Genomic DNA, 25,054 nt, shown 5'->3' on the forward strand with positions numbered 1-25,054 from the left:
ACAAATGGCTTTCAAATGCATGTACCAACAACCATTCTCTGCAGTTCATTGACAATTTTAACATTTTCTGCAGACATCTTTTTAAAGCAGATGGACTATTCCTTAACAAGCCAGGAGTAAAGCTGTTCACCTCTAGCCTCAGAGATGGGAAGTAACGAAGTACAAATACTTCGTTACTGTACTTAAGTAGATTTTTCGGATATTTCTACTTTACTTTACTATTTTTTTTTGTGGCGACTTTTTACTTTTACTCCTTACATTTTAACACGAATATCGGTACTTTCTACTCCTTACATTTTAAAAATTGGCTCGTTACTTTAGTTTTGTACAAGAGGTCGTAATGTCGGAGAATAGCGCGGACACGCGCTTCACACCGCGAGCGGGCGCGTGCGCCACACAGAAAAAAGTGAGAAAAAAGAAAGAGAGACTGCTGTCCGGAGGATAATCAGTTGAGATGGTGTGTGTGCGTCCTTGAGAACTGTAAGTCGTATAACTTCTGTTGTCAGTTAATGTAAGCCTGTTGTTGTATTGGTCTGTAGTTCCTGCACAGCTAAAGTAGGTTAGCTAGTGATTTAGTTGTTTGTGTTCTTCACCTGTTAGCTAGGTTTCACGTTGCTTGTAAAGCATCAAAAAGAGAAGTTGTCTCTGTCCGTGTTTTACAGACACACCTGGGGGAGGGGGGCGAAATTTGAAACTAGCATCAGCTTTAAATACGGTCCTAATCTAGTCCTCACTAGCAAGTTTCAAATAATTTCGCTGGAGTTACCGTTATTATTTTTCACGTGATCAATACCGAATTCAATCTAATTGGATGGGAATATACTGTAGGCTACGTTGCATGTAACGCACCACTACAAGACGACTCGACAGATTCGGCCGTATTCATTTGCGGTAAATAATTGCAGCTTGATGGTGGTAACGTTAGCACTAGTAGTATGGACGGCGACATGATTGAAAATGAAGAAAACGGAGATCCCAGAGATTAGGCAGACAAGCAGCAAGACATTCCCAATCATCCCTGGCCTTATCTGAGAGAGATGTTTGAGATAGGCTAGGAGGCATCAAGTATGACTCCTGGCCAATGTGCTGTGTAACTCTAAAAGTATGGGGAACTTCTTAATTAATCTATGTTTAGTAATTCATATTGTATCCTTTATTTTCTTTCTATATTTGAGCACACACACATGCATGTAGATTCCTTTAAATGTTAAGGGGACGATTAAAAAAGAGAAACTGGATCTGTGAATTCTCACAGAATAACAGTTGAATTCATATCTTGCTACTCAGTCAGAATCTTATTAAGCTGGAGTCCCAGTCTCTGTCACAATAATCATATATGTGATGTTTGGCAGACATCCATTTAAAATGTAGACAATGGCATATAAAGAGCCTGGTTTTTATGTCCACTGAAGTTTCTCATCTTGCACTCTAGTAACGTGTGTGGTCCAGGTAGCTTTGCATAAAAAGTGGTTGTCATTCGCAAGGCTACTTTTACTTTTATACTTTAAGTACATTTCAAAGCCTGTACTTTGTTACTTTTACTTAAGTAAAGAAGTTAAATCAGTACTTCTACTTTTACCAGAGTATTTTTTAACACAAGTATCTGTACTTCTACTTAAGTACGGGAAGTGAGTACTTTTGCCATCTCTGGCTTGCTCCTGCTTCTGCTTGCATATTTCTGCTGATAATCTTGCTTTTCCTCTGAGAGAAACTATGAGCAGCGGCTCTTGGATACTTATAAATCACTGGACTATACCTTTTTTATAGACATAGTAGGCTATTGTCATATTTGAACATTTTTCTGCGTGAGCGTGGCCTACCAATAGCTCAAGCCTGTCCTAAAGTGACTGTAGCTAAAGCTAATTAGCAGCAAGGTGCCACTACTACAAACTCCTTCAGAAGATTGCAGTTCTGGAAACCAAAATTTACCGGTTAGAAGTAAACCTGGAAGTGAACAGATCATGTGGAAATGACACCACTTTACCACTGAACCAAAACAATGGACAAAAGCATGCTAACACACGGCTAACTAGCACCAGCAAGACCACAAAGAAACAAGAAGGCTGTGGAACGGATAATAAATCAACAAGTGGCAGTCCTCCCTGGAACTCTTTTGGTGCAAAGCCTAAGAGTAAATCATTTTCCTGGGAAATGGGAGGACGACTAACGGGCAGAGCACAGCGCCCTGAGATTTGTGATATGACTGGCTGGCCTGCATTGCCACCCAGGCAGAGCGCCTCTTCAACCCCTGTACTTAGTAGGACACAGCCGTGGACAACTGCAAAAGGGAAAATCAGCAACAAAATGCCTCCCCAACAACTGAGTGTGCAGGTGAAGAACAGATTTGCTCCTCTGCTGCAGGACCCTGGACATGACCTGGATTACGTCTCATCGTCACACAGCAGGGTAAGGACTGAGAGCAGTTCTAAAAGTAAAAAGCTACAGGGAAAGCTAACAACTGGGCCCCAAACTCTGATTGTGGGTGAATCTGCTGTGAAAGATATAAAAAGCAGTAAAAACACCAAAATACTCTGTTTTCCCAAAGACATGGTGTCTGATTTGGCCCAAAGAATCCAGGATATCATAGCAGCACACCCAACTGTGAAGAACATTATACTGCATATAGGGTCAAATGATGTTGTAAAGCAAGAGTCTGAAGTGCTGAATTGTGACTTTATGAATCTGCTGAACGCAGTCAGCTCCCTAAACGCAAAGGTGTTTATCAGTGGCCCTATACCACCAGTCAGAGGAGCTGAGAGATTCGGCAGACTGTTGGCACTGAACAAATGGCTTTCAAATGCATGTACCAACAACCATTCTCTGCAGTTCATTGACAATTTTAACATTTTCTGCAGACATCTTTTTAAAGCAGATGGACTCTTCCTTAACGAGCCAGGAGTAAAGCTGTTCACCTCTAGCCTACTTTACTTTCTGCGCCACACATCTGCTCCCTTGGCCAAGGACACGAGACAAGATGAACCAAAACAAGAGGAAGACACAACAACAAAGTGCGGCAGTGATCCACCACAGCCCCCACCTGAGCAAAGATTTGACCATGGGAGACCAAAGACCGGAGATGAGAAATCTCAACACCCCTTCTCACCCGTCCAACACTCCTCAAACCCCTGTGACAACCACGACAGCTTTGAGGACCTCTTTAAGGATATGTCGCTCTCCCCTCTTTCCCCCATCCCCATGTTGGAGTTCACTGACCAGATGAAGCAGCTGGTGAATGCTGGAACCAAGTATGCCCCCCTTCCTTCTCCCATCGTAAAACGCCAGGCACCTCTGCCCCCTCAAGGACGGCAGCTAACTCCTTCTCCCCAAACTGATAAGGATACTTGTGTGCAAAATGCAGCAAGCGTTAACTGATATGGGCCGGGTCCAGGCTGCATGCATAGTAGCACTCATGATTCTTTCCAAGACAAGCCTGGGCCCTGCGTATTAGGTTCTTCCACAATTTATGTTGTGATAGGTAATAGAAAAAGAATGGCGAATAAGCACGTAACTGCAAACTTTGCAAATTTAGCATCCATTCCTCGTCAGCCACAGTCTGTCCCAAAAAATGAAAACGCACTAACACTAGCCCTACTAAACGTTAGGTCTTTGGCGGGAAAATCGTTTTTAATCAATGATTTTATTATCAAGCACAATCTTGATTTTATGTTTTTAACTGAAACCTGGTTGGACCATAATAACAGTGCTGCTGTTCTCATTGAGTCAGCCCCCCCTAACTTTAGTTTTATGAGTGAGAATAGAGTGAATAAGAAAGGAGGTGGAGTCGCCATTTTGTTTAATGATTCATTCCGATGTACGCAATTATCTTACGGAAATTTTGCTTCTTTTGAATATGTGGCTCTTCAGCTAAGATCCTCCCCTCAAGCTCTACTTCTAAATATCTACAGGCCACCTAAATACTGTGCATCCTTCTTTGACGACTTTACTGAACTGCTGTCTATAATCTGTATTAACTTTGACTGTGTAATTATTGCTGGTGATTTTAACATTCATGTTGACAACCCCCAGGACCGAGGGACCAAAGAACTGTGTTGTGTTTTTGAGAGCTATGGACTGACTCAGCATGTGACAGAGCCCACGCACAATAAGGGACACACTCTGGACTTGATTATCTCCAAGGGTCTAAACATTTCCAAGGTTGTGGTGACTGATGTTGCTCTCTCTGATCATTCCTGTGTTTTCTTTAACGGCACTATCTCTGCCCAAAAGTGTTCAAACAAAGTTAATCAGAAAACGGTATATCACTGAAAACACCAGTGAATTATTCAGTCACTGAGCTTGTAGATAATTTCAACTGTAAAATTACGAATGTTATTGATGCTATTGCTCCCACTAAGGTCAAAGCTGTCTCTGGTAAGAAAAGATCTCCATGGAGAAATTTTATAGGTGTGAGAACAGAAAAAAGAGAGTGTCGAAAAACTGAACGCAGTTGGCGAAAATCTAATCTCCAGGTCCATTATAACACTTATAAAGAGAGACTTTGCATTTATAATCTGGAACTAAGGAATGCAAGGCGGTCCTTCTTCTCTGACGTTATCGCCAGAAACAATAATAATTCACGTGCTTTGTTTGCTACTGTTGATAGATTAACAAACCCTCCAGTACCAGTAGCATCTGAACTGTTGTCTACCAAGGCTTGCAACGACTTTGCCTCCTTCTTCACAGACAAAATTCAGAAAATTAGACAAACAGTCAGTGCTTCCATATCAAGTACAGGATATGTGTTGTCACAGTGTGCACGCAAAACAAATTCCAACATGACACAATTTCATACGATCAACCATAAAAACCTGGAGGACATTATACAACATCTGAAAACCTCCTCCTGTTGCCTTGATATTCTACCAACGGGTGTTTTCAAAAATGTTTCGAAGTGTTTGGCTTCTGATCTTCTGCAGATTGTAAACACATCTCTGCTCTCAGGTATCTTCCCACAGGCCCTGAAAACTGCAGTCATCAAGCCACTCCTAAAAAAGAACAATCTAGACACGACACTAATGAGCAACTATAGGCCGATATCAAACCTTCCATTTTTAAGTAAAATCATAGAAAAAGTGTTTTTTCAACAACTCAACCTTTTCTTATCGCTAAACAACAGTTTTGATGCCTTCCAGTCAGGTTTTCGACCACACCACATCACTGAGACGGCTCTTGTTAAAGTCTTTAATGACATCCACATAAACACAGAGAGTGGCAAAATGTCAGTCTTAGTATTACTTGATCTCAGTGCTGCATTTGATACGGTAGACCATGACATATTGCTTGACCGATTGGAAAACTGGGTTGGTCTTTCTGGCTCAGTACTAAAGTGGTTTGAATCCTATTTAAAGAATAGGGACTACTTTGTGTCTATAGGTAATTATACATCTGAGCATACAAATATGACGTGCAGAGTTCCCCAAGGCTCAGTTCTGGGGCCTCTTCTGTTCAACATCTACATGCTTCCACTGGCTCAGATTATGGAAAACAACAAAATAACTTACCATAGTTATGCGGATGACGCCCAAATTTACATAACCTTATCGCCAGGGAACTATAGCCCAATACAACAATTAAATATGTGCATTCAACAGATTAATGATTGGATGTGCCAGAACTTTCTTAAATTAAATGAAGAAAAAACGGAGGTGGTTGTTTTTGGAGCAAAAGAGGAACGATTTAAAGTCAGCGCTCAGCTTCAAACGACAATGTTAAAAACAACAGACAAAGCCAGAAATCTTGGTGTAGTCATGGACTCAGACCTAAATTTTAAAAGTCACATTAACATAATTAAAAAATCAGCCTATTATCACCTTAAAAATATATCAAGGGTTAGAGGACTTATGTCTCCGCAGGATCTGGAAAAACTTGTCCATGCTTTTATCTTCAGTAGACTTGACTACTGTAACGGTGTCTTTACAGGTCTCCCCAAAAAATCAATCAGACAGCTGCAGCTGATTCAGAACGCTGCTGCCCAAGTCCTCACTAAAACCAGGAAAGTGGATCACATCACTCCAGTACTGAAGTCTCTACACTGGCTTCCAGTGCCTCAAAGAATTGATTTCAAAATACTTTTACTGGTTTATAAATCACTAAACGGTTTAGGGCCAAAATACATTTCTGATCTGCTACTACACTATGACCCACCCAGACAGAAAACTGCAGGTCCGCTGCAACTCTCAGTTCTTTTAAATCTAAACTAAAGACCTATCTTTTTGATGTTGCTTTTCTTTAAATAATCTATTAACTTTAATTTCTTATACTGCACTGTAACTTTTATTCTTATACTGCACTATCAATTTTATTCTTGTCTTTTAATGTTTTTAATTTGTTTATTAATGTTTTTAAATTGTTTTAAATTGTTTTTAACTGCTCTTTAATGTTTTATGTAAAGCACTTTGAATTGCCCTGTTGCTGAAATGTGCTATACAAATAAAGCTGCCTTGCCTTGCCTTATAGAGCGCATTTCCCAGATAAAAATCAACAAAGCGCTTTACAAGGTACATACAAACATACAATGGGGTAAAGAAAATACAACATGACATGAGGAGAGACGAGGAGAAAAAGATTACATTCTTGTTTCACAGCCTGAATATGAAAACTCTCTCTCTGCTTCTGGGGGGATTTCTGAGTCTCAGAGTCGGCAAATCTGCCATATGTCTGCTTTGAATGTCATATAATTGCAGTTTAAAAAAAACTTTCCTGTGGTTTTGGTTTGGCGCACATCTAGGAGGGCCAAAATCTATCGTGAACCCAAATTGTTATACGGTTGGTCAATGGATGGCCTTGAGTTTGACACATGATTTATTTAATTCAGGTTTATTTAACAGGGACAATGCACACTAATCACTAATAATACATATAAAAATGTAAAATGTGCCAGAATTAGCCAAAAGGCTATTTTACATTTGCTGTCCCTGGACAGATCGTACAATGTCACACCTAAAAAGATAAAAGGATTATAATAGTACATACAGGTTTAGCCCAATACAAGTAAAATTGACTATAAATGTAAAAATAAATTAAAAAAATAAAACAATGACAAGATCTGTATATAAACAGAGCAGTTGGTCAATATCAACACCAACACACACATACACACACACACACACACACACACAATGTAACAGGCAACGTCATAGGCTTAGCACAAGTGGCACAAACAGGGGGGTGCAGTACACACAGAGGAGTTTAATGCATCTGGCCACCACTACTACTAGCATGTTAACATATGTTAGCATATTTTAGCATGCGTTAGCATGTTAGCATCCACATGTAAGCTAAATTAGTGTGTGTGTGTGTGCGCGCGTGTGTGCATGTGTGTGTGTGTGGCCAGCAGTTGTGTTTTATTTGTGTCAGCGAGGCGTCGTGACTCTCAGTGTTTCTGTTTGTGATCGTGTCTCCAGCCCACTGAGTAGGAGAGAGAGAGGGAGAGGGAGAGGGAGAAAGGGAGAGAGGGAGGGATGGAGGGATGGAGGGAGGAGAACAGATAACAGTGTGGGCTGAATGTCAGCGGAGGTGAGTCATTGCTGCTGCAGAAGGAGGCTTCCAGAAACTCAGACAGACAGACAGGCAGACAGGCAGACAGGCAGGCAGGCAAGCAGACAGACTGAAACAGTTACAGTCTGAGTCTTGCTCAGAGGCACGTCAGTATTGGTTTGACTTTGTCATGAATGTAAGTGTGAACTGACTCTGTCTGTGTCGAGCTCAGCGCAGTGACCTCATTACAGAGTTTAGATTCTCTGCCCGAGCCCGAGCCCGAACTTGCTTGGCCCTTGATCAAGCATTTGTGTTTTTTTAATCATTACTTTATTAGCTTAAATTGGGTGGGGAGAAAGCGATATGCCTCTCCAGCTCCTCCCCTGGCTCTGGGTGTATGTCCTGTCCTGCTCTGACTCGAGTGGGAGGTAAACTGGGCTACACCGTGTCTCCCCCCCCCATCTGCAGCACTGTTGTCGGCCGGTGCGTCGGCATGCAGACCGTGGCGAAGGACAGTATTAATTAGGTGATGGAGACCAGAAAGTCTCCTGTATGGTTCCAGGGCTTTGACTATGTTTCTGCCTTGATCTGTTAGCCGCACTATTCAGCTGCAGGAGCTAGGCTTGAGTTTACGTGCTTCGTCCTTGTTGCATTATTCGTTAAGATCATTCTCAACAGATTTCTGCAGTTCAAACAACTCTGAATTGTAGTTGAGAACGTCAAGTTATAACGGCCCACGCATATAAAAAAATATTGTCTGGTTTAAATTGGGCTCGGGCTCATAATTCCAGTTAACCCTTGTGTTGTCTTCCCGTCAAACATGGAAAATACACATTTTGTTGTCATTAGCGCAACGTTTTTTATTTTTCGTGTGTTTTGGTCACTTTTTTCCACATTTTTTAAAGCTTTTTCTGATGTTTGTATCACATTTTTTTTTGGGACATTTTGTTGCTTTTGCCTGGTGTTTTTTTTAAGTTGTTTTTTTTCGTCGTTTTTGCAAAATCTTTGACACTTTTCCCAAAGTTTTTGGGGCTAATATCGACATCCCATATTTCAAATTTGACCCGAGGACAACATGAGGGTTAATGTGTCGGGACGGGCTCGAGTAGGGTTGGGCTTGATCCTTTGGGCCCGATCTAAGCTCTACCTCATTGTCAGTGACCTCATTGTCAGTGACATCATCGTGCAGGCTCCGAGATGATGTCACTGTTCCAGTTATTCTGCTGCTGTTTGTCCTCGAGAGCAGAGCCTACCCCCCTCCCCCCTTTATATCTACTCTATCTCTCTCTCTATTAGATTTTATTCTTTTCTGCTTTTTTATTTTATATTACCTTAATTGTTAATTTAAAATGTTATGATTTTTATTTTTTATTCCATTTTATTCTACTAAATATATTCATATCTTCTCTATTTTATTATATTCTTATCTATTTCATTCTGTTCAGCTGTAAACATGCAGCTCGCTGCAGATGTTTTGTTGTTTCTGCTGAATCCTGATTCGACCTTAAACACACACACACGCACACACGCACACACACACACACACACACACACACACCCTGACAGCGTGGCTCCAAGAGCTCTCATCTGATTGGCTGCAGATGACATCATCAGTAGGGATGTGGAGGTTTCTCTCTCTCCGCTGCAGCATCTCTCACACACACACACACACACACACACACACACACACACACACACACACACACTGCAGCTGCATTACATCATCTGGTTCAGTGTGCGGGGGAGAGGAGGTGTGTGAGAACACTGTGTTCTGCTGTGGTGCATGATGGGAGCTGTAGTCCCAAATCACAAATGTGGATCAGTGTTTCCCAAAAAGCCCCAAGATGACGTCCTCAAATGTCTCGTTTTGTCCCCAACTCAAAGATCTTCAGTTTCCTGTCACAGAGGAGAGAAGACACTAGAACAATATTCACGTTAAAAAAAATGACTCAAAGTGATTTTCAAAATAGTAGGCAATTAATTTACTAGACAACAACTAATGGATTCATCTGTGCAGCTCTAGAACTAACACTGACAGCACTATAGACGCCAAAGCCTGGGACCAAAATGGTGCTTGTCCCTGAAGTTCTTCTACCCATAATGCATGTGTGTGATGGTGCTGGGAGCTCGGAGTGTGTGAAAGAAAAGTGACAGACTGACGAGTTTGGCTGTCAAACAGAGCAACAGATGGAGGCGTTAATCCACAAATAGAGGGGTGTGTGTGTCTGTGTGTGTGTGTGTGCGTGTGTGTGTGCTATCTGTGTGTGTGTGTGTGTGTGTGTGTGTGTGCGTGTGTGTGTGCTATCTGTGTGTGTGTGTGTGTGTGTGTGTGTGTCTGTGTGTGTGTGCGTGTGTGTGTGTGTGTGTGTGTGTCATGAGTGTTCAGTCAGAATGAGTAACAGTTCGTTGTCAGCCTTTATAAATTTAGCGCTGACATTTTTCCTCAGAACCGACCAGACAAACCGGATCAAACCAGAGCCAGCTCTCGTTTGTTCTCTCTTCATGTTTCAGAAGTCTTTATTTATTTATTTATTCATCTGAGAGCGTCACATGATCACCTCTCCTGCCTTTTAATAAAATATGAGTTTATAATGTCATGAAAAATAATCTTATAGGACACTTTTCTTTTACATAATGTTACTGACTTAGCAGTCTGGTGTAGACAGACCTGGACTCAACAAGATTTGGGGTTTGAGTTTTTCACTTTTGAGCAAAATTTAAAATGTTTGCATATAAAACACTTGATTCCCTCCCCCCAGTTCACCCTGTAAATTACATCTATGGGGTTAACGCACTCCAGGGAGACAAACACCTGTTTGCAGCACATATTAAAGGGTTAAAGAGGACACACACACACACACACACACAAATACCAAACACACACACACACACACACAGACAGGTTTGTGGCACTATCTTTGTAGGGACCCGTCATTGACATAATGCATTCCCTAGCCCCTTACCCTAACCTTAACCATCACAACTAAATGCCTAACCTTAACCCTTACCCTAACCTTAACCATCACAACTAAATGCCTAACCTTAACCCTTACCCTCACCTTAACCATCACAACTAAATGCCTAACCTTAACCCCTACCCTAACCTTAACCATCACAACTAAATGCCTAACCTTAACCCTTACCTTCACCCTAACCATAACCTAATTCTATCCCTAATCCTAAAACCAAGTCTTAACCCTCAAACAGCCCTTTAAACTTGTGGGGTCCAGCATTTTGGCCCCACAAAGCTGTCAGGACCCCACATGAACACCTGTTTCCTGGGTGAAAGTCTTGTGTTTTCTCCTTAACTTCTTCCAGGACATGAACTCTGCTCCACCCCCTCTTGAAAGCTCTGTGTTTTAGGAGCCAAACCATCAACGTGCTGCTGACAGTAATCAGTACGTGGAATACATACACATTACAGAGCTTTACTTTTCACAGAGCTATAGCCTACATATTCATGAGAACAGGCTGTTCAGGGAGAAAGAAATTCGGGTGTTATAACGCTTCTGAATGAGACATTTCAACTGCAGGTGATAAAATGTGCAGATCTGTGTGCTCTCTCCTCTGTGTCTTTGCAGAACATGATCTCATCAGAGGTATTGATCGGCTGATAGCGGTCCCAGCGCTGTGTGTGAGATAACGAGCTCTAATGAAACCCACAGTGACATTCCCTGTATGTGTTTAAAAAAAAATCCAGTAAATCATCGGTGAGTGATGAAGAGCTTTCTGTCAGTGATCTTGAGGATTCCTGTGAAGTAACTCCCTCCCCCATCTTCCCTATCTTTTAACAAGATATCTTCATGTTTTATCAAGACATTTTCACATTTCAACAGAAAATCCGGCGAAGCCATTGTGACTGTGATGAAGAGCTTTCTGTCAGTGATCCGGAGGATTCCTCTGAAATAAACCTCACTCCCACCCCCACTCCCCCCTCCTCTTCTTACTCCCTCTGCCTCTGCTGGACCAATCGCAGCCCAGCATCTCTGCCGGCCAATCAGAGGGCTCCCGGGTGATGTCATGCAGCAGGCTGCTGTTTTGATGCCGGTGCTGCCGAGCTGCAGAGCTTCAGAGTGAACAGCGAGAGCGCCGAGCATCACTGCAGGGTGAGTGCACTCCCACTTCCATCTCTTATTCACACGGCTGCAGCTTTTTATCTATATATATAGATATATAGATATATATCTATATAGTATCTTATACCTGATTTCTGAGCATCCTGCGTCTTTAAAGCGCGCACGGCTGCAGCCTCTTTTAAACATGTCGACAGCGATTTTATTCTTTTATTCTGCAGATTGTGTTTATCATTTTCATCTTTATTTTTTGTTCTGTGCGTCTCTGCTGCTTTGCTGTTTCCCCACACACTCACACACACACACACTCGCATCTTTATTTACTCGTCTTCATCTTCATCTTCATCTGATTATCTTGCGTTATTTCTGAGCTTTCTGCGTCTTTAAAGCGTGCACGGCTGCAGCCTCTTTTAAACAATGTTAACAGGGATTTTATTCTCTTCATCTGCAGAATTTGCAATGCAAAAACATTTTTTTCTGTGTTTGCAGCTTTACACACACACACACACACACACACATACACACACACACACACACACACACACACACACACACACACACACACACACACACACACACACACACACTCACACTTGCATCTTTATTAACACGTCTTCCTTATCTTTTTTCTCTGATTATCTGACCGGGTTGTGTTCCTGCACGTTTGCAGCTCTGCAGCCTCTCTTAAAACAGGCTTTTTAGTCCCTTCAGCTGCTGATTGTATTCATCATTTTCATCTTTTTATTTTGTTCCTGCTGTGTTTCTGTCTCTGCTGCTGTCGTTTCTCTCTTTTCTTCGTCTTGTTCTTCTTTTGTTTAGTGAGCAGTTTAGTGTCTGAGCTGCGTGCTCCACTCGCTTTTTCTCTGCAGACGGTCGATGCAGCCTATACTGGCAACAATGACATCATCGCTTAGTCCACACACACACACACACACACACACACACACACACACACACACACACACACACACACACACACGCACACACACGCACACGCACACCAAATTTAAGATTTGCTGCTCTCCTCTGCTTGTAATCTGAAATTCGTTGTGTGTTGTTCTGACTAAAGAAACCAGTTTGGATTTAGACACCTAACGTAGGAATTTGGCTTTATTGTGGACATTATTTTAGTTTGCACGTGCCTGAGACAAATGTTTTCACCTTGTGGGACCATAAAGTTAATCTTCGTCTCGTTACACGCAATTAATCGATTATTTGAAGAGATGAAAAGATGCTCGATAGATGAATAGAAAGATAGAAGAAAGATTGAGGGGAGAACCATCTGAATCTGCAGCTGTTGTGTTTGTGCACAGCAGACCAACACACACACACTCACACACACACACACACACACACACACACACACACACACACACACACACACACACACACACACAGAACCAGTTTAAACGTAGACATTTCGGCTTTATTTTCGGACACATTTCTCACCTTGTGGGACATTAAAGTTAATCTTGATCTTGTTACAGACATTGATTCTTTATTGATGAATAAATAAGAGAAAACTATCCGAGTCTGCAGCTCTTGTGTTTGTGCACAACAGACTGCGTTTGTGTTATTTTCTAGCTTCATTTTTCTGGTTATTGTTCTATCTTTTTATGCACTAAAAGAGTTTGTAGAGTTCGTGATGAGGGAACAGCTTCAGGACCGTGATTCCTAACTCCGGCAGCGTGTCGTGTGTCTCTGTGTTCGCTGATGACTCACTCTTCACACTTTTGGAGGATTTATTTTAATCTCCCGAAGTCACGGCTGATGAATTCCAAAAAAAACAACACACAGCTCGTGCTCATATTCATATGAATGACTCAACTCATGACACAAATCTGACCTTTAAATCAAAATCCCATTCAGATTTGTGAAGAAACATTTAGAGGAAAAAACTTTCAGACTGTAAAAGTGTGAAACAGAAACAGACTTGACCTAATGATAATATGATGCATTAAAGATGAAAAAAGATTTAAAAAAAGTCAGAACAAGTTCAAAGCAAAACTGCAAAGTGACCTTAAACTCTCATGTTGAAAAATGCAGTTTTTGCTTTTTTTTCCTTTCTTTTAAAGGTCCCATGGCATGAAAATGTCACTTTATGAGTTTTTTTAACATTAATATGAGTTCCCCCAGCCTGCCTATGGTCCCCCAGTGGCTAGAAATGGTGATAGGTGTAAACCGAGCCCTGGGTATCCTGCTCTGCCTTTGAGAAAATGAAAGCTCAGATGGACCAATCAGGAATCTTCTCCTTATGAGGTCATAAGGGGAAAGGTTACCTCCCCTTTCTCTGCTTTGCCCGCCCAGAGAATTTGGCCCGCCCATGAGAGAGAGACATCATGGCTTTCAAACGAGCAAAGTGGTAGTTGGTCAAGACCACACCCCCACCCTCCACCTTGCCCCCCCCCCTCTCCTCCTCAATAGCTACAGACACAGAAATGGCACATCCTAAGGAAAGCTCATTGTGGGACTGGCTCTAGTGGCTGTAATTCTGCACCAAGGCTGAATTTCGGGAAAGAGACTTCAGATACAGTATTAGGGGACCACTAAGGTCTATATAAAAGAGACTTCAGATACAGTATTAGGGGACCACTAAGGTCTATATAAAAGAGACTTCAGATACAGTATTAGGGGACCACTAAGGTCTATATAAAAGAGACTTCAGATACAGTATTAGGGGACCACTAAGGTCTATATAAAAGAGACTTCAGATACAGTATTAGGGGACCACTAAGGCCTATATAAAAGCATTCATAAAGCAGCATGTCATGGGACCTTTAAGTTTGTTTTCACACTTCTCACACTCCTGTGTGTGTCTTTGGCTTCTGTTTAAACTCGCTGTTTGTTACCTTTAAACCCAGAAAGTAACTCTGCTGAAACCGATTTTTCTGGGTGTATTTTAATGTTTCCGTGTGTCTCTTCCCTCAGGAACAGACTCTACCTCACCACAGTGTCTTCGACAGAAAACAAACCAACGGCAGGATGACTCTAGCAGGTAATTTATTCATTTCCAGACTGATGTTTTCACATCCTTTCTTCGGTTATGTGATGTGGTCTGCACACAACCTGTGGCTCAGCTTTCCTGTTCTCTGTCTCTGTGCACGTTGCAGCGTACAGAGAGAAGATGCGGGAGCTCCCCCTGGTGTCTCTCTTCTGCTCCTGCATCCTCCCCCGACCCAAACACACCACAGAAGAAGACGAGAAAAAAGGTCAGCAACTCTTTAATGTCCCAGTGTGTAACGTGTTTAGTTGTTCATTCTCAAAATCTGTGTTGCCCGTTCACCAACTTGTCCTTTTTCATGAATATTTACCTCCACCATCAACTCCAAGTATTCCTGTATAAAATGAAGTTGCATATTAATCTGGTCCTACAATAACTTTTAGGGCAGCCTAAAGCATTTATAGATACCTGTTTTGCCTAGAATACTAAGCTCTTCAAATAGCCTAATAATTGTTGCCATGATTTTATAAATCAGGTTTTAATGTTAACCCTTAAATGTGAAACAAATGTGGCACAGTCAATCCTTAGGATGAACTGTCTCTGTGGATGGCTACCTTAGTGACTACATTACCTATTGGCCAGTAAGCCTACTGTCAGTGAGGATTTATATTTGCTAATAATAAGTTGGAATCATGTTAAGACTTTTTAATTTTTGAAAAAACTTTCTAAAATTAACAATAATTTGGAGGCCCACCTGGAGTGACTCTGAGGACCCCCTGGGGGTCCCGGACCCCCTGTTGAAGATCCCTGCATTGAGCTATAACTATAAAAATAAAAAAATTAAACTTTCTTTCTTTCGCACTTTGCGCTAATTTGAACTTTTTCCCATGACCTTGTTGCAGCTGACGTGGTGGACTTGAACCTCTGCAGCATCCGGGACATGGAGGTGATCGAGCTGAGCAAGCGTGCGAGCGGCCAGGCCTTCGAGGTCATCCTGAAGCCGCCCACCTTCGACGGCGGCCCCGAGCTCAGGGCGACCACGCCGCCGCGCGGGAAGCCCTCGCTGGAGGAGATCCAGAAGAAACTGGACGCCGCCCAGGAAAGGAGGAAGGTGGGTGAAGGAATAGGGCCAAAAAAAGCCGTTAACAGATTCCTAATAGTTGTTGTAAAGCAGGAGTGGCAAACTCAATTTCCCAGAGGGCCACACTGGAAAAAGAGAACCACACCAAGGGCCAGACATGAAGTGTTTATTGACATGCTTTTGTTTCTGCATGTCACTATTTTTTAAACATTTTGGTAGCTTTTTTCCTCATTTTTTATTGTTTTTGTTCAGACTTTTTAGTGGCTTTCTCAGACATTTGTCACCTTTTTGTAAATCTGTTGCTTTTTCCGACATTTTTGTACACTTTTTGTTGACATGAAGCCCTCCAAAAGTCATCAAAAGAGTCCCTTAGCCATCATAGAATTTAGCAAATCAAGCAAAACAATGATCATTTTTTTTAACAACAACTTGTTCACAGTCTGAATATTAAAACTCTCTGAGTCTCAGAGTCGGCAAATCTGCCAATTTCTGCTCTGAATGTCCGGTAATTGCAGTTTAAAAAACCTTTTTCCTGTGTTTTTGGTTTGGCGCACAACTAGGCGAATCAAAAATCTATCATGAACCCAAATTGATATACGGGCCAGATCTAAATCTGCAAGGGGCCGGATTTGGCCCGCGGGCCTTGAGTTTGACACGTGGGTTGTAAAGTCACACAGTGAAACGCTACGGGCGACACCTCGAACATACGTACCGTGCAGCCTGTTCTCATGAGCCATACGTTCAGCCATAGCTACGAAAAGTACAACACTAGCTACTTTACGGCAAAATCGTACCTTTTCTACTTTGCTGTACCTTTGTACGAGGTACATAATCGATCCTCTCTCTGTCGCCCTCTAGTGTCAGGAGGCGGAGCTGCTGAAGCATCTCGCCGAGCGGAGGGAGCACGAGCGTGAAGTGGCTCAGAAAGCTCTGACCAAAGAGCGCCAGGAGCATCGCGCCGACGCTGACAAGCAGCAGAGGCAGATGCACCTGAACGCCTCGCCGGAGAGACAGCAGATGCACCTGAACGCCTCACCGGAGAGACAGCAGCAGGAGGAGGTGAGGACGCACGTTTCATCCTCTTTGTTTTCTCACATTTACAGAGAGACGATTCAGATTCAGTTTGTATTTCGTGAATGAATCCCTAAACGGAGTTTGTGTGTTTGTTTGTGTCTTTCAGGACAAGCACAGTGTGGAGGTGAGAACCAGCTGGAGGAGAAGCAGGGGATTCTGGGTAGAAACACTGACACAGAATATGAAGACAGTGGTGCGATAACAAATATACACAGGGTTTAACAAAAAGAGGCTAAAACTATTGATTCACATTTTAAAAATGTGTTAAAACTAGGGCTGTCAAACGAACAATTTCTTTTTAATCGCGATTAATCGCTGAATTTCTATAGTTAATCGCGATTAATCGCATGTTTTATCACATGTAAAGTAGCACTCTCCAAAACAGTGCTTTGCCTGAGCCCACTAGCATCAGCCTGAGTCACATTAACTGGACTATGCTTAGCTCGTCGGTGGTAGCTCAAGCTTGACGTGCTCCGGTGATATTTTAATTCAGCTTTACACAATGTGCACATGGCTTTCGACTTGTCTACTGAGCCGTCTCGGAGTTCTGGAAAATAAAAAGCTCCGTTCAGAACTGTGTAGCTGCTGTCTTTCTCCATCATGGCTGCAGCCTGCAGCAGCAGGATGTGTTAGGAGGAAGTATGGCAGCTTGATGATAAGTAACGGTGCGGCAAAAGGTCAAAATAGTAGCCTGTTAGGCACGACGTGAAGCCCAGTGACATGTAAAATAAATTAATAAATGGCGGCATGCGATTAAAAAAAAATGTACGCGTTATGCTCGGCCCTTAATCGCAACGCGATTAACGCGTTAATGCTGACAGCCCTAGTTAAGACACATGATGTTTTGACACAAATGCATTAGAGGGTGGGGGGGGGGCAGTAGTACGGTGGTGGACTGGTAGCTGGAGACGTGCCAGTTCACCTCCTGGGCACTGCCAAGGTGCTCTTGAGCAAGGCACCGAACCCCCAACTGCTCGGGGTGCCTTTCCATGGGCAGCTCCCCCCACTCTGACACCTCTCCATTAGTGCGTGTGTAGGTACTGAGCATGTGTGTGTAATTCAGGCCTGTGTGTAATAACAACAGACATTGTAACAAACATTGTAATTTCCCCTTGTGGGATTAATAAAGTATGCATTATTATTATTATTATTATTATTATTATTATTATTATTATTATTATCAGCTGCTGAATGCGCCTATATTTTACGGTATTTTTAACGGTCAGTTTAAAAGACGTTAGCATTGTGCTAACTACTGACTCCACCCTCTTTCTGTCTCCTGCCTGCAGGTGTCCTGATGGCCTGATCACAACACAAGCTGAACTTTATCTGGAAGCCATTTTGGAGGCTGACGAGCAGAGACCCGGCGCTGCTCCACACCAACTGGGAGAAAGACGGGAAGAGACGCTGAAAAGAATGAGAGAAGAAGAAAATCAGGAGGACTGAGGGGCGAGTTTAACCTCCTCTCTACAACCAGGACTCTTCTTTAACCAGATAAACTCTTTAAAATGAGAAAAAACTGTCTGAGAGGCGCTTGCAGATTCAGTCATCTTTCGACGGTCCACGGGGGTATTACTGTGCTTTGTTGCTATGCCAACAGTGCCGATGTGTTCATGTGCGTGCGACTGTTTTATCGAGGAAACAAAATCTTCTGTAAAGTGTGAAAAGTTGGACCCAACCAGACCAAACCTGAAAGAGAAAACCAGACCTGAACCCAACGCAAATGCTTCTAAAAAAGGTCGTTTTGGGTCAAGATTGAGGCTCCATTTACACCGCTACGTTTTGGTTTAAAAAGGAATTTCGTCTGCTACGTTTCCCCCTCTCATTCCTCCTGCTCTGGCGTTTCCCCCTCTCGTTCCCCCTGCTCTGGCATTCCCCCCTCTCATTCCCCCTGCTCTGGCGTTTCCCCCTCTCGTTCCCCCTGCTCTGGCGTTTCCCCCTCTCGTTCTCCCTTCTCTGGCGTTTCCCCCTCTCATTCCCCCTGCTCTGGCATTCCCCCTCTCATTCCCCCTGCTCTGGCGTTTCCCCTCTCGTTCCCCCTTCTCTGGCGTTTCCCCGTCTCATTCCCCCTGTTCTGGTGTTTCCCCCTCTCGTTCCCCCTTCTCTGGCGTTTCCCCGTCTCATTCCCCCTGCTCTGGTGTTTCCCCCTCTCATTCCCCCTTCTCTGGCGTTTCCCCGTCTCATTCCCCCTGCTCTGGCGTGTCTGAGTCCCCTAAACCGGAGACATTTGGAAACACTTCTGACCCTTTGTGGTTTGGTAATCTGCGGGTTGTGTTGCAGTCTCAACTGACGCCAATGTTTCTCCGTCCTGATTGGTTCTCATCGGTCACGACCACTCGTTCTCTGAGACTTAAAGCTCGTAACGTTACCATGGTAACTACCAGCAGGGGGCGGAGTCTCCACGCTGCCTCCTGTTTACGCCCAGTATACCGGGATGTCGGTGCACGGTCATCACTTTTGGCTCAAAACTCAAAACGCTTAAAAACCAAAACGTGGCGATGTAAATGACCAAAACCTCAGAGGGTTAATCGAGTGTGTACAGTGTTTACAGCTGCAGTGGTGTGTGTGTGTGTGTGTGTGTGTGTGTGTGTGTGTGTGTGTGTGTTGTGTGTGTGTGTGTGTGTGTGTGTGTGTGTGTGTGTGTGTGTGTGTGTGTGTGTGCCTGTGCGTGCATGTGTATTCCTGGCAACGTCAATGTAAATGAGTCAGGGTGATGATGATGATGATGATGATGATGATGATGATGATGATGATGATGTACAGAAATCACATTATATTTTAACTTCAAGAATAAAACATTGACACTTTACGTCTCTTCGTTCAGTTTTTATTTCATTGAGTCAACGCCACATTCAGCCTCTGAATAAATACATTATCATTATCATAACAACACCAATAAATACCTGCTGAAATACATTTTAAATAGACATTTTAAATAAACTAGAAAAAACATAAATAGAACAACATAATAATAATAATAATAATAATAATAATAATAATAATAATAATAATAATAATAATAATAATAATAATCTGTTTTTCAACTTCAGCTTCAGCTCCAGGAGTGTAGTCGTCCAGTTTTCGAGACAAATTCCAAATGTAAACAAATTATATTTACCAAAACAAAAAATGAAGAACACAATGAAAAGAAAGGCAGATTAATTCAACATCCAGCGAATCACAGAGCAGCATAAATGTATGCTGGTATGAGGAACAATCACACTGAAATACATTGACAACAAAATTGAAATCTAGGATTCAAACTACTAATTTTGAATTCACAATCTGTCCTTATTTCCTTGCTACACTTTTGGTATGATGTCTTCATTATGATTATTGACTCCTAACATCCTGATTAGGTTTTTTTTTATTTAATTGTCTGAACAATCATTCTCCGGTCACACGATACATTCAGTATTTCTGAGCACATTATCCGTTTCTATGCAGATAACGCCCACGTCTACCTCTCAGACTCTCTCTCTCTACGTCTACCTCTCTCAAACTCAAACCTTATATGTCTGTGTGTGTGTCTCTGTGTGTGTGTGTGTCAGTGTGTGTGTCTGTGTCTGTGTGTCTGTGTTTCTGTGTGTGTGTTTGTCAGTGTGTGTCTCTGTGTGTATGTGTCTGTGTGGGTGTGTTGATATTCTTAACTGCATTAATAAATGCAACATCTTTCCAAAAGTCAACAAGGAATTGTTTTAAATTTTTGTCTCTAAATCCAAGTTTTTGTCTCTAAATCAATTTTTTGTCTCTAAATCCACATTTTGTTGTCTCTAAATCCACATTTTTTTGTTTCTAAATCCACATTTTTTGTCTCTAAATCCACTTTTTAGTCTCTAAATCCAATTTTTTTATCTTTACATCAATTTTTTGTGACTCTAAATCCACTTTTTTATCTCTACATCCATTTTTTTGTCTCTAAATCCACATTTTTTCTCCCTAAATCCACTTTTTTGGGTCAGTCTTGGTGTTGGACGATGGGTCGGATGCAGGTGCACCCCACAGCGATGAGGCGGGACTCCAGCCGGTAGTGGTACCCGTGTCCCGCCCCTCCCGCCCCCGTGGACTTGACCCGGCGCAGCAGCAGCACCTGGTGCATGATGGGTCTGGACTCCAGGTTCAGGTCCTCGCGGCCCTCCGAGTCCAGACAGCCGCGCAGCAAACAGCGAGCCTCGGACAGCACCGGGGGGAACAGAGTGTCGTCATGGGAGACGCTGTGGATGGAGACACAGAAGGGACAAAAAAACTATAAATATCACTTCACCGTAAAATCAAAAGATTAGAGGATCATACCTCTGTTGTCTTTACTTTCTGTGTGTGTGTGTGTGTGTGTGTGTGTGTCTGTGTGTGTGTGTGTCTCTGTGTCTCTGTGTGTCTGTGTCTGTGTGTGTGTGTGTGTGTGTCTCTGTGTATGTGTCTGTGTGTGTCTCTGTGTGTGTGTCTCTGTGTGTGTGTGTGTGTGTGTGTGTGTTTGTGTGTGTGTCTCTGTGTGTCTGTGTCTGTGTGTGTGTGTGTGTGTGTGTGTGTGTATGTCTGTCTCTGTGTGTGTCTCTTTGTGTATGTGTGTGTGTGTGTGTGTTTTTCTCTGTGTATGTGTGTGTGTGTGTGTGTGTGTGTGTGTCTCTGTGTATGTGTCTCTGTGTGTGTCTCTGTGTGTGTGGTGTGTCTCTGTGTGTGTGTCTCTGTGTGTGTGTGTGTGTGTGTGTGTGTTTCCTACTTGTATGTCCACGGGGAGATGGAGGCGTTCTGCAGCGGCCGGATGGTTCTGATGGGAACCATATTGTTTGAGTCGAGCTCCAGTGGGACCGTTTCCACCGTCGCCCCGTCCGACAACTTCCTGTGAGTCTTTGCCGAGTGTTTGGATTGGCCGCCCAGTTTGGGCATCGCCGCTGCCTCTGACATCATCATCATCATCATCATCATCGCCGCCACCACACAGACAGCCTGAGGAAGAGGAGGAGAATCTAACCTTCAGACACAGGTGTGTGTTCTCTTACTTTCCCGTAATTGATAAAATAATATCCGTGTTATTTCATTTCTATTCATTTTATATTTCACTCTTATGATCGAAAAAAAAAAAAGAGACAAAAACGGCAACAAACACATCGAAAAAGTGACAAACATTTCGGGAAAAAAGTGTGTGTTTCTCTGTGTGTGTGTGTGTGTGTGTGTATGTCTCTGTGTGTCTGTGTGTGTGTCTGTGTGTGTGTCTGTGGGTGTGTTGATATTCTTAACTTGCATTAATAAATGCAAAATCTTTCCAAAAGTCAACGAGGAATTGTTTAAAAAAACATTTGTCTGTAAATCCAAGTTTTTGTCTCTAAATCCACTTTTTTTGTCGGTAAATCAGTTTTTTGGGTCAGTCAACAAACATATCGAAAAAGAGACAAACATTTTGGGAAAAAAAGTGACAAAAAAATCGACAAAAACATTGAACACAAATCGCCAGAAACTTGAACTAAAATAAAAATTTTCTTGCTTTTTAAAACTCCAAATCTCATCCTGAAGTCAGACTTATGTGAACAGATTTCTGCTTATGAATGTCACATCTGAAGACCATCTGTCATAATGTGTCTCTGAGTTTTTAGTCCCAGACTGGAAGGTTTTTGCAAAGACCCGATTTTCAAGACTTTAATTCAACTTCATCAAGACGGGAAAAAGACCGACTGAACTCTCTGAGTTTAAAATAACACATTTAACAGTTTATCGGTTCATCTATATTTCCAGATTCACTCATTAATGATGATCTATTTCAGAACTTCTTATTTAGTTTGTTTATCAGAGTTTTCTGGCTTTTTAAAAGTCCAAATCTGATCCTGAACTCAGACTTATGTGCACAGATGTATGCCTTAAGACTGTGAAGAGACTTTGCAAAGACTAAAGTGAAGACAATCTGTCATGGTGTGTCGGAAGGTTCTACTACCAAGGCTGAAAACGTGAAACCATTTGGTTGTGTCGGAACGCCAAGACGGGAAAAAGGCCGACTTAAAGCTACAGTGCGTTGTTTCTGTCTCCCCCGTGAGTTATTCTAAGTAGACTCAATCTTGTGAACATAGCCGTACTGAGAAATACAACCAGAGTTGTGTTGAGCTTACAGCCTTAACCCTTGTGTTGTCTCCCATTGGACCATGCACTTCACGGGGTCGCTTGGTCAATCCCAGGCTCCTCCACATCTCAAAGTGTCCCTGAGCAAGACGCTGAACCCCAATTTGCCCCCCGGATGCTGTATGTCAATTTTTGTCCGAAATCCGAAGACAACACGAGGGTTAATTATCTTTGTACGAGCTCACCGGGCAATGGCTCGGATGCAACGGACGTTCATTAATATCAAAAGCTTTATTAAGACAGCTTTTGCAGAAGATTTTGCAAAGACTGAGGGCTGTTGCAGAGGCACAAGATGCAAGACTTGGATTCACCTTCGCTACAAAAGACTTGAATAAACAAAATAAGATTCAGCTGCTCTTACCGTCAGGCTGGAGTTTGAAGTCGAAATCATGCTGACGGTTCGGACTCTCGCTGCTTTCAGACTCCTCGTTGTCTTTTTTTTTCAGTTCTTATTCAGATCTGGATTTGTGTGTTTAGTAGTTTTTTGCAGATGATTCGTTTCTCTCTTCAGGGTTCCCTAGGCTCAGCCGGAGGTTCAGGTCCGAAGCTTTGATGGTTCTCGCTGTTGAGCTCTGACTTTTATCCTGATCAGTAGCACTTCCTGCGATGGCATCACTGCCTTTGATCGTCTTTGATCCGCCTCTCTGAAACCACACGCTGTGTTGTTTCTGCACACACACACAAACACACACACACACACACACACACACACACACACACAAATACGAAACTGCAGCTCTTTCTAGGTCATCTCTACGTGCGCTTTAGGAAACTTACTAACTGACTGACAGCATCATCTTGGTTGAGAAACAATCTCAGACGAATTGAACTAGAAATCTGAAAGGGTAACTTTGTTGTAGTTTCCTTAGTTTTTGTGTCTAAGTGACTGATGGGAACAACAGTCTTTCAAACTGGTCCAGTATTAACTTAAAATTTGACCCGTTTTCAAAAAGTTTCTATATCCGAAAATGTGGGTTTCTTTCAACCAAATTGTCAAGAAAATAAAAATAAACGTGGATGGTTCCGTCAAATAAATGATCAGTTCACTACTTTCATTGAATTTTATAGCATTTTGGACCAGTTTGAATTATACATGAAAAAAAATTGACAAAATGTCTAAAGATTTCCACCTTTTAATGGATAGGAAAGTTATGAAAGGGGGAGAGAGGGGGGGAACGTGCAGGAAATCGTCCCAGGTCGGACTCGAACTGTGGACCTTCTGCGTTGAGGCCAACAGGTTCTCACACACAAAAAATACGGACGCTTGGTCAGGTGACCTTTGTCGTTCTTATTGATGCGATAAAGTCTCCTTTAAGGCTAAAAGTAAATGCTCTGGGTCGGGACTACTGGCATCACCTTTTGACCCAGTTATGTTCAGGAAAAGGTCGTGGGTGGGCTTACGTTTCCGTGTCATGCTGGAAGAACGGGACGGTTTGGTTCAGGAAAAGGTCGTGGGAGCTGCAACGGCAAACGCTCGGTCCCCTCTGAGCTTGAGCCTAGCTTTAGGCCCCATCAGGAGCAGCTGGTCAGCTGACCTGAGAGATCGGCTAGGAGTGTAGGGGTGCAGCAGCTCAGAGAGGTAAGGTGGGGCAAGGCCATTCAAGGCTTTAAAAACAAATAAAAGAATTTTAAAATGAATCCTGAAATGGACAGGCAACCAGTGGAGTGAAGCTAAAATAGGTGAGATGTGCTCATACTTTCTTGTGGCAGTTAAAAGACGTGCAGCAGCATTTTGAACCAGTTGAAGACGAGCAATGGAGGACCCACTAGCCCCTATGTAAAGGGCATTACAGTAATCCAGCCGAGTAGTCACAAAGGCATGGATTACTGTCTCAAAGTGTTGTCTCTGAAGGACTGGTTTGATTTTTGCCAGACCCCCCCCCCCCAACCAACCTCCTTACATACTACTCGCTGCTGCAGGGGCGGAGCTAAACTCTCAGTACAGTGGGGGCGGAGCTTCGTCACGGGGCCCTCTGCTACCAAGTCATTTTAAAAGAACGAAATAACGACGTGAAAAAATAAATATATATATATATATATATATATAGCGTGGGTCATTGGCTGGTCAATTCCCCTTATGCAAGGCGGTAAATAGAGTTTTTTTGCTGATAAATTTGCCATTTGTTCGTAAAACAAATGTTAAATTTCTATTGTTTTAATGTGTCTGCTTAGAATGTAGTGTTTTGTCGCCTGGTAATTGTCATTATGTTGTGCTGGTTTACCATGGTAACCATGAGTTAAGTGACCGTAACGTTTGATAAAAAGAGCTGCATTATGACAACTTGAGATCATATGCATGTGTGT

General features: G+C 42.6%; 2 protein-coding genes across 2 annotated transcripts; one reads left to right on the forward strand and one right to left on the reverse strand.

Moving 5' to 3' along the window:
• Positions 1 to 442: 442 nt before the first annotated feature.
• Positions 443 to 18,517, forward strand: stmn4l (stathmin-like 4, like). The gene is made up of 9 exons (XM_039795284.1): positions 443 to 480; positions 11,058 to 11,186; positions 11,313 to 11,582; positions 14,478 to 14,544; positions 14,660 to 14,758; positions 15,393 to 15,601; positions 16,430 to 16,630; positions 16,752 to 16,769; positions 17,935 to 18,517. The coding sequence occupies exons 4-9, from the start codon at positions 14,532 to 14,534 to the stop codon at positions 17,941 to 17,943; spliced, it is 549 nt and encodes a 182-aa protein (XP_039651218.1). The 5' UTR covers positions 443 to 480; positions 11,058 to 11,186; positions 11,313 to 11,582; positions 14,478 to 14,531; the 3' UTR covers positions 17,944 to 18,517.
• Positions 18,518 to 20,540: 2,023 nt separating this feature from the next.
• Positions 20,541 to 23,285, reverse strand: il17a/f1 (interleukin 17a/f1). Its single transcript, XM_039795778.1, has 3 exons — positions 23,112 to 23,285; positions 21,363 to 21,589; positions 20,541 to 20,859 (listed from the first exon to the last, which is right to left on the reverse strand). The coding sequence occupies exons 1-3, from the start codon at positions 23,139 to 23,141 to the stop codon at positions 20,604 to 20,606; spliced, it is 513 nt and encodes a 170-aa protein (XP_039651712.1). The 5' UTR covers positions 23,142 to 23,285; the 3' UTR covers positions 20,541 to 20,603.
• Positions 23,286 to 25,054: the final 1,769 nt, after the last annotated feature.

This window comes from Perca fluviatilis, chromosome 3, assembly GCF_010015445.1.
Source record: "Perca fluviatilis chromosome 3, GENO_Pfluv_1.0, whole genome shotgun sequence".
Taxonomy (NCBI): domain Eukaryota; kingdom Metazoa; phylum Chordata; class Actinopteri; order Perciformes; family Percidae; genus Perca; species Perca fluviatilis.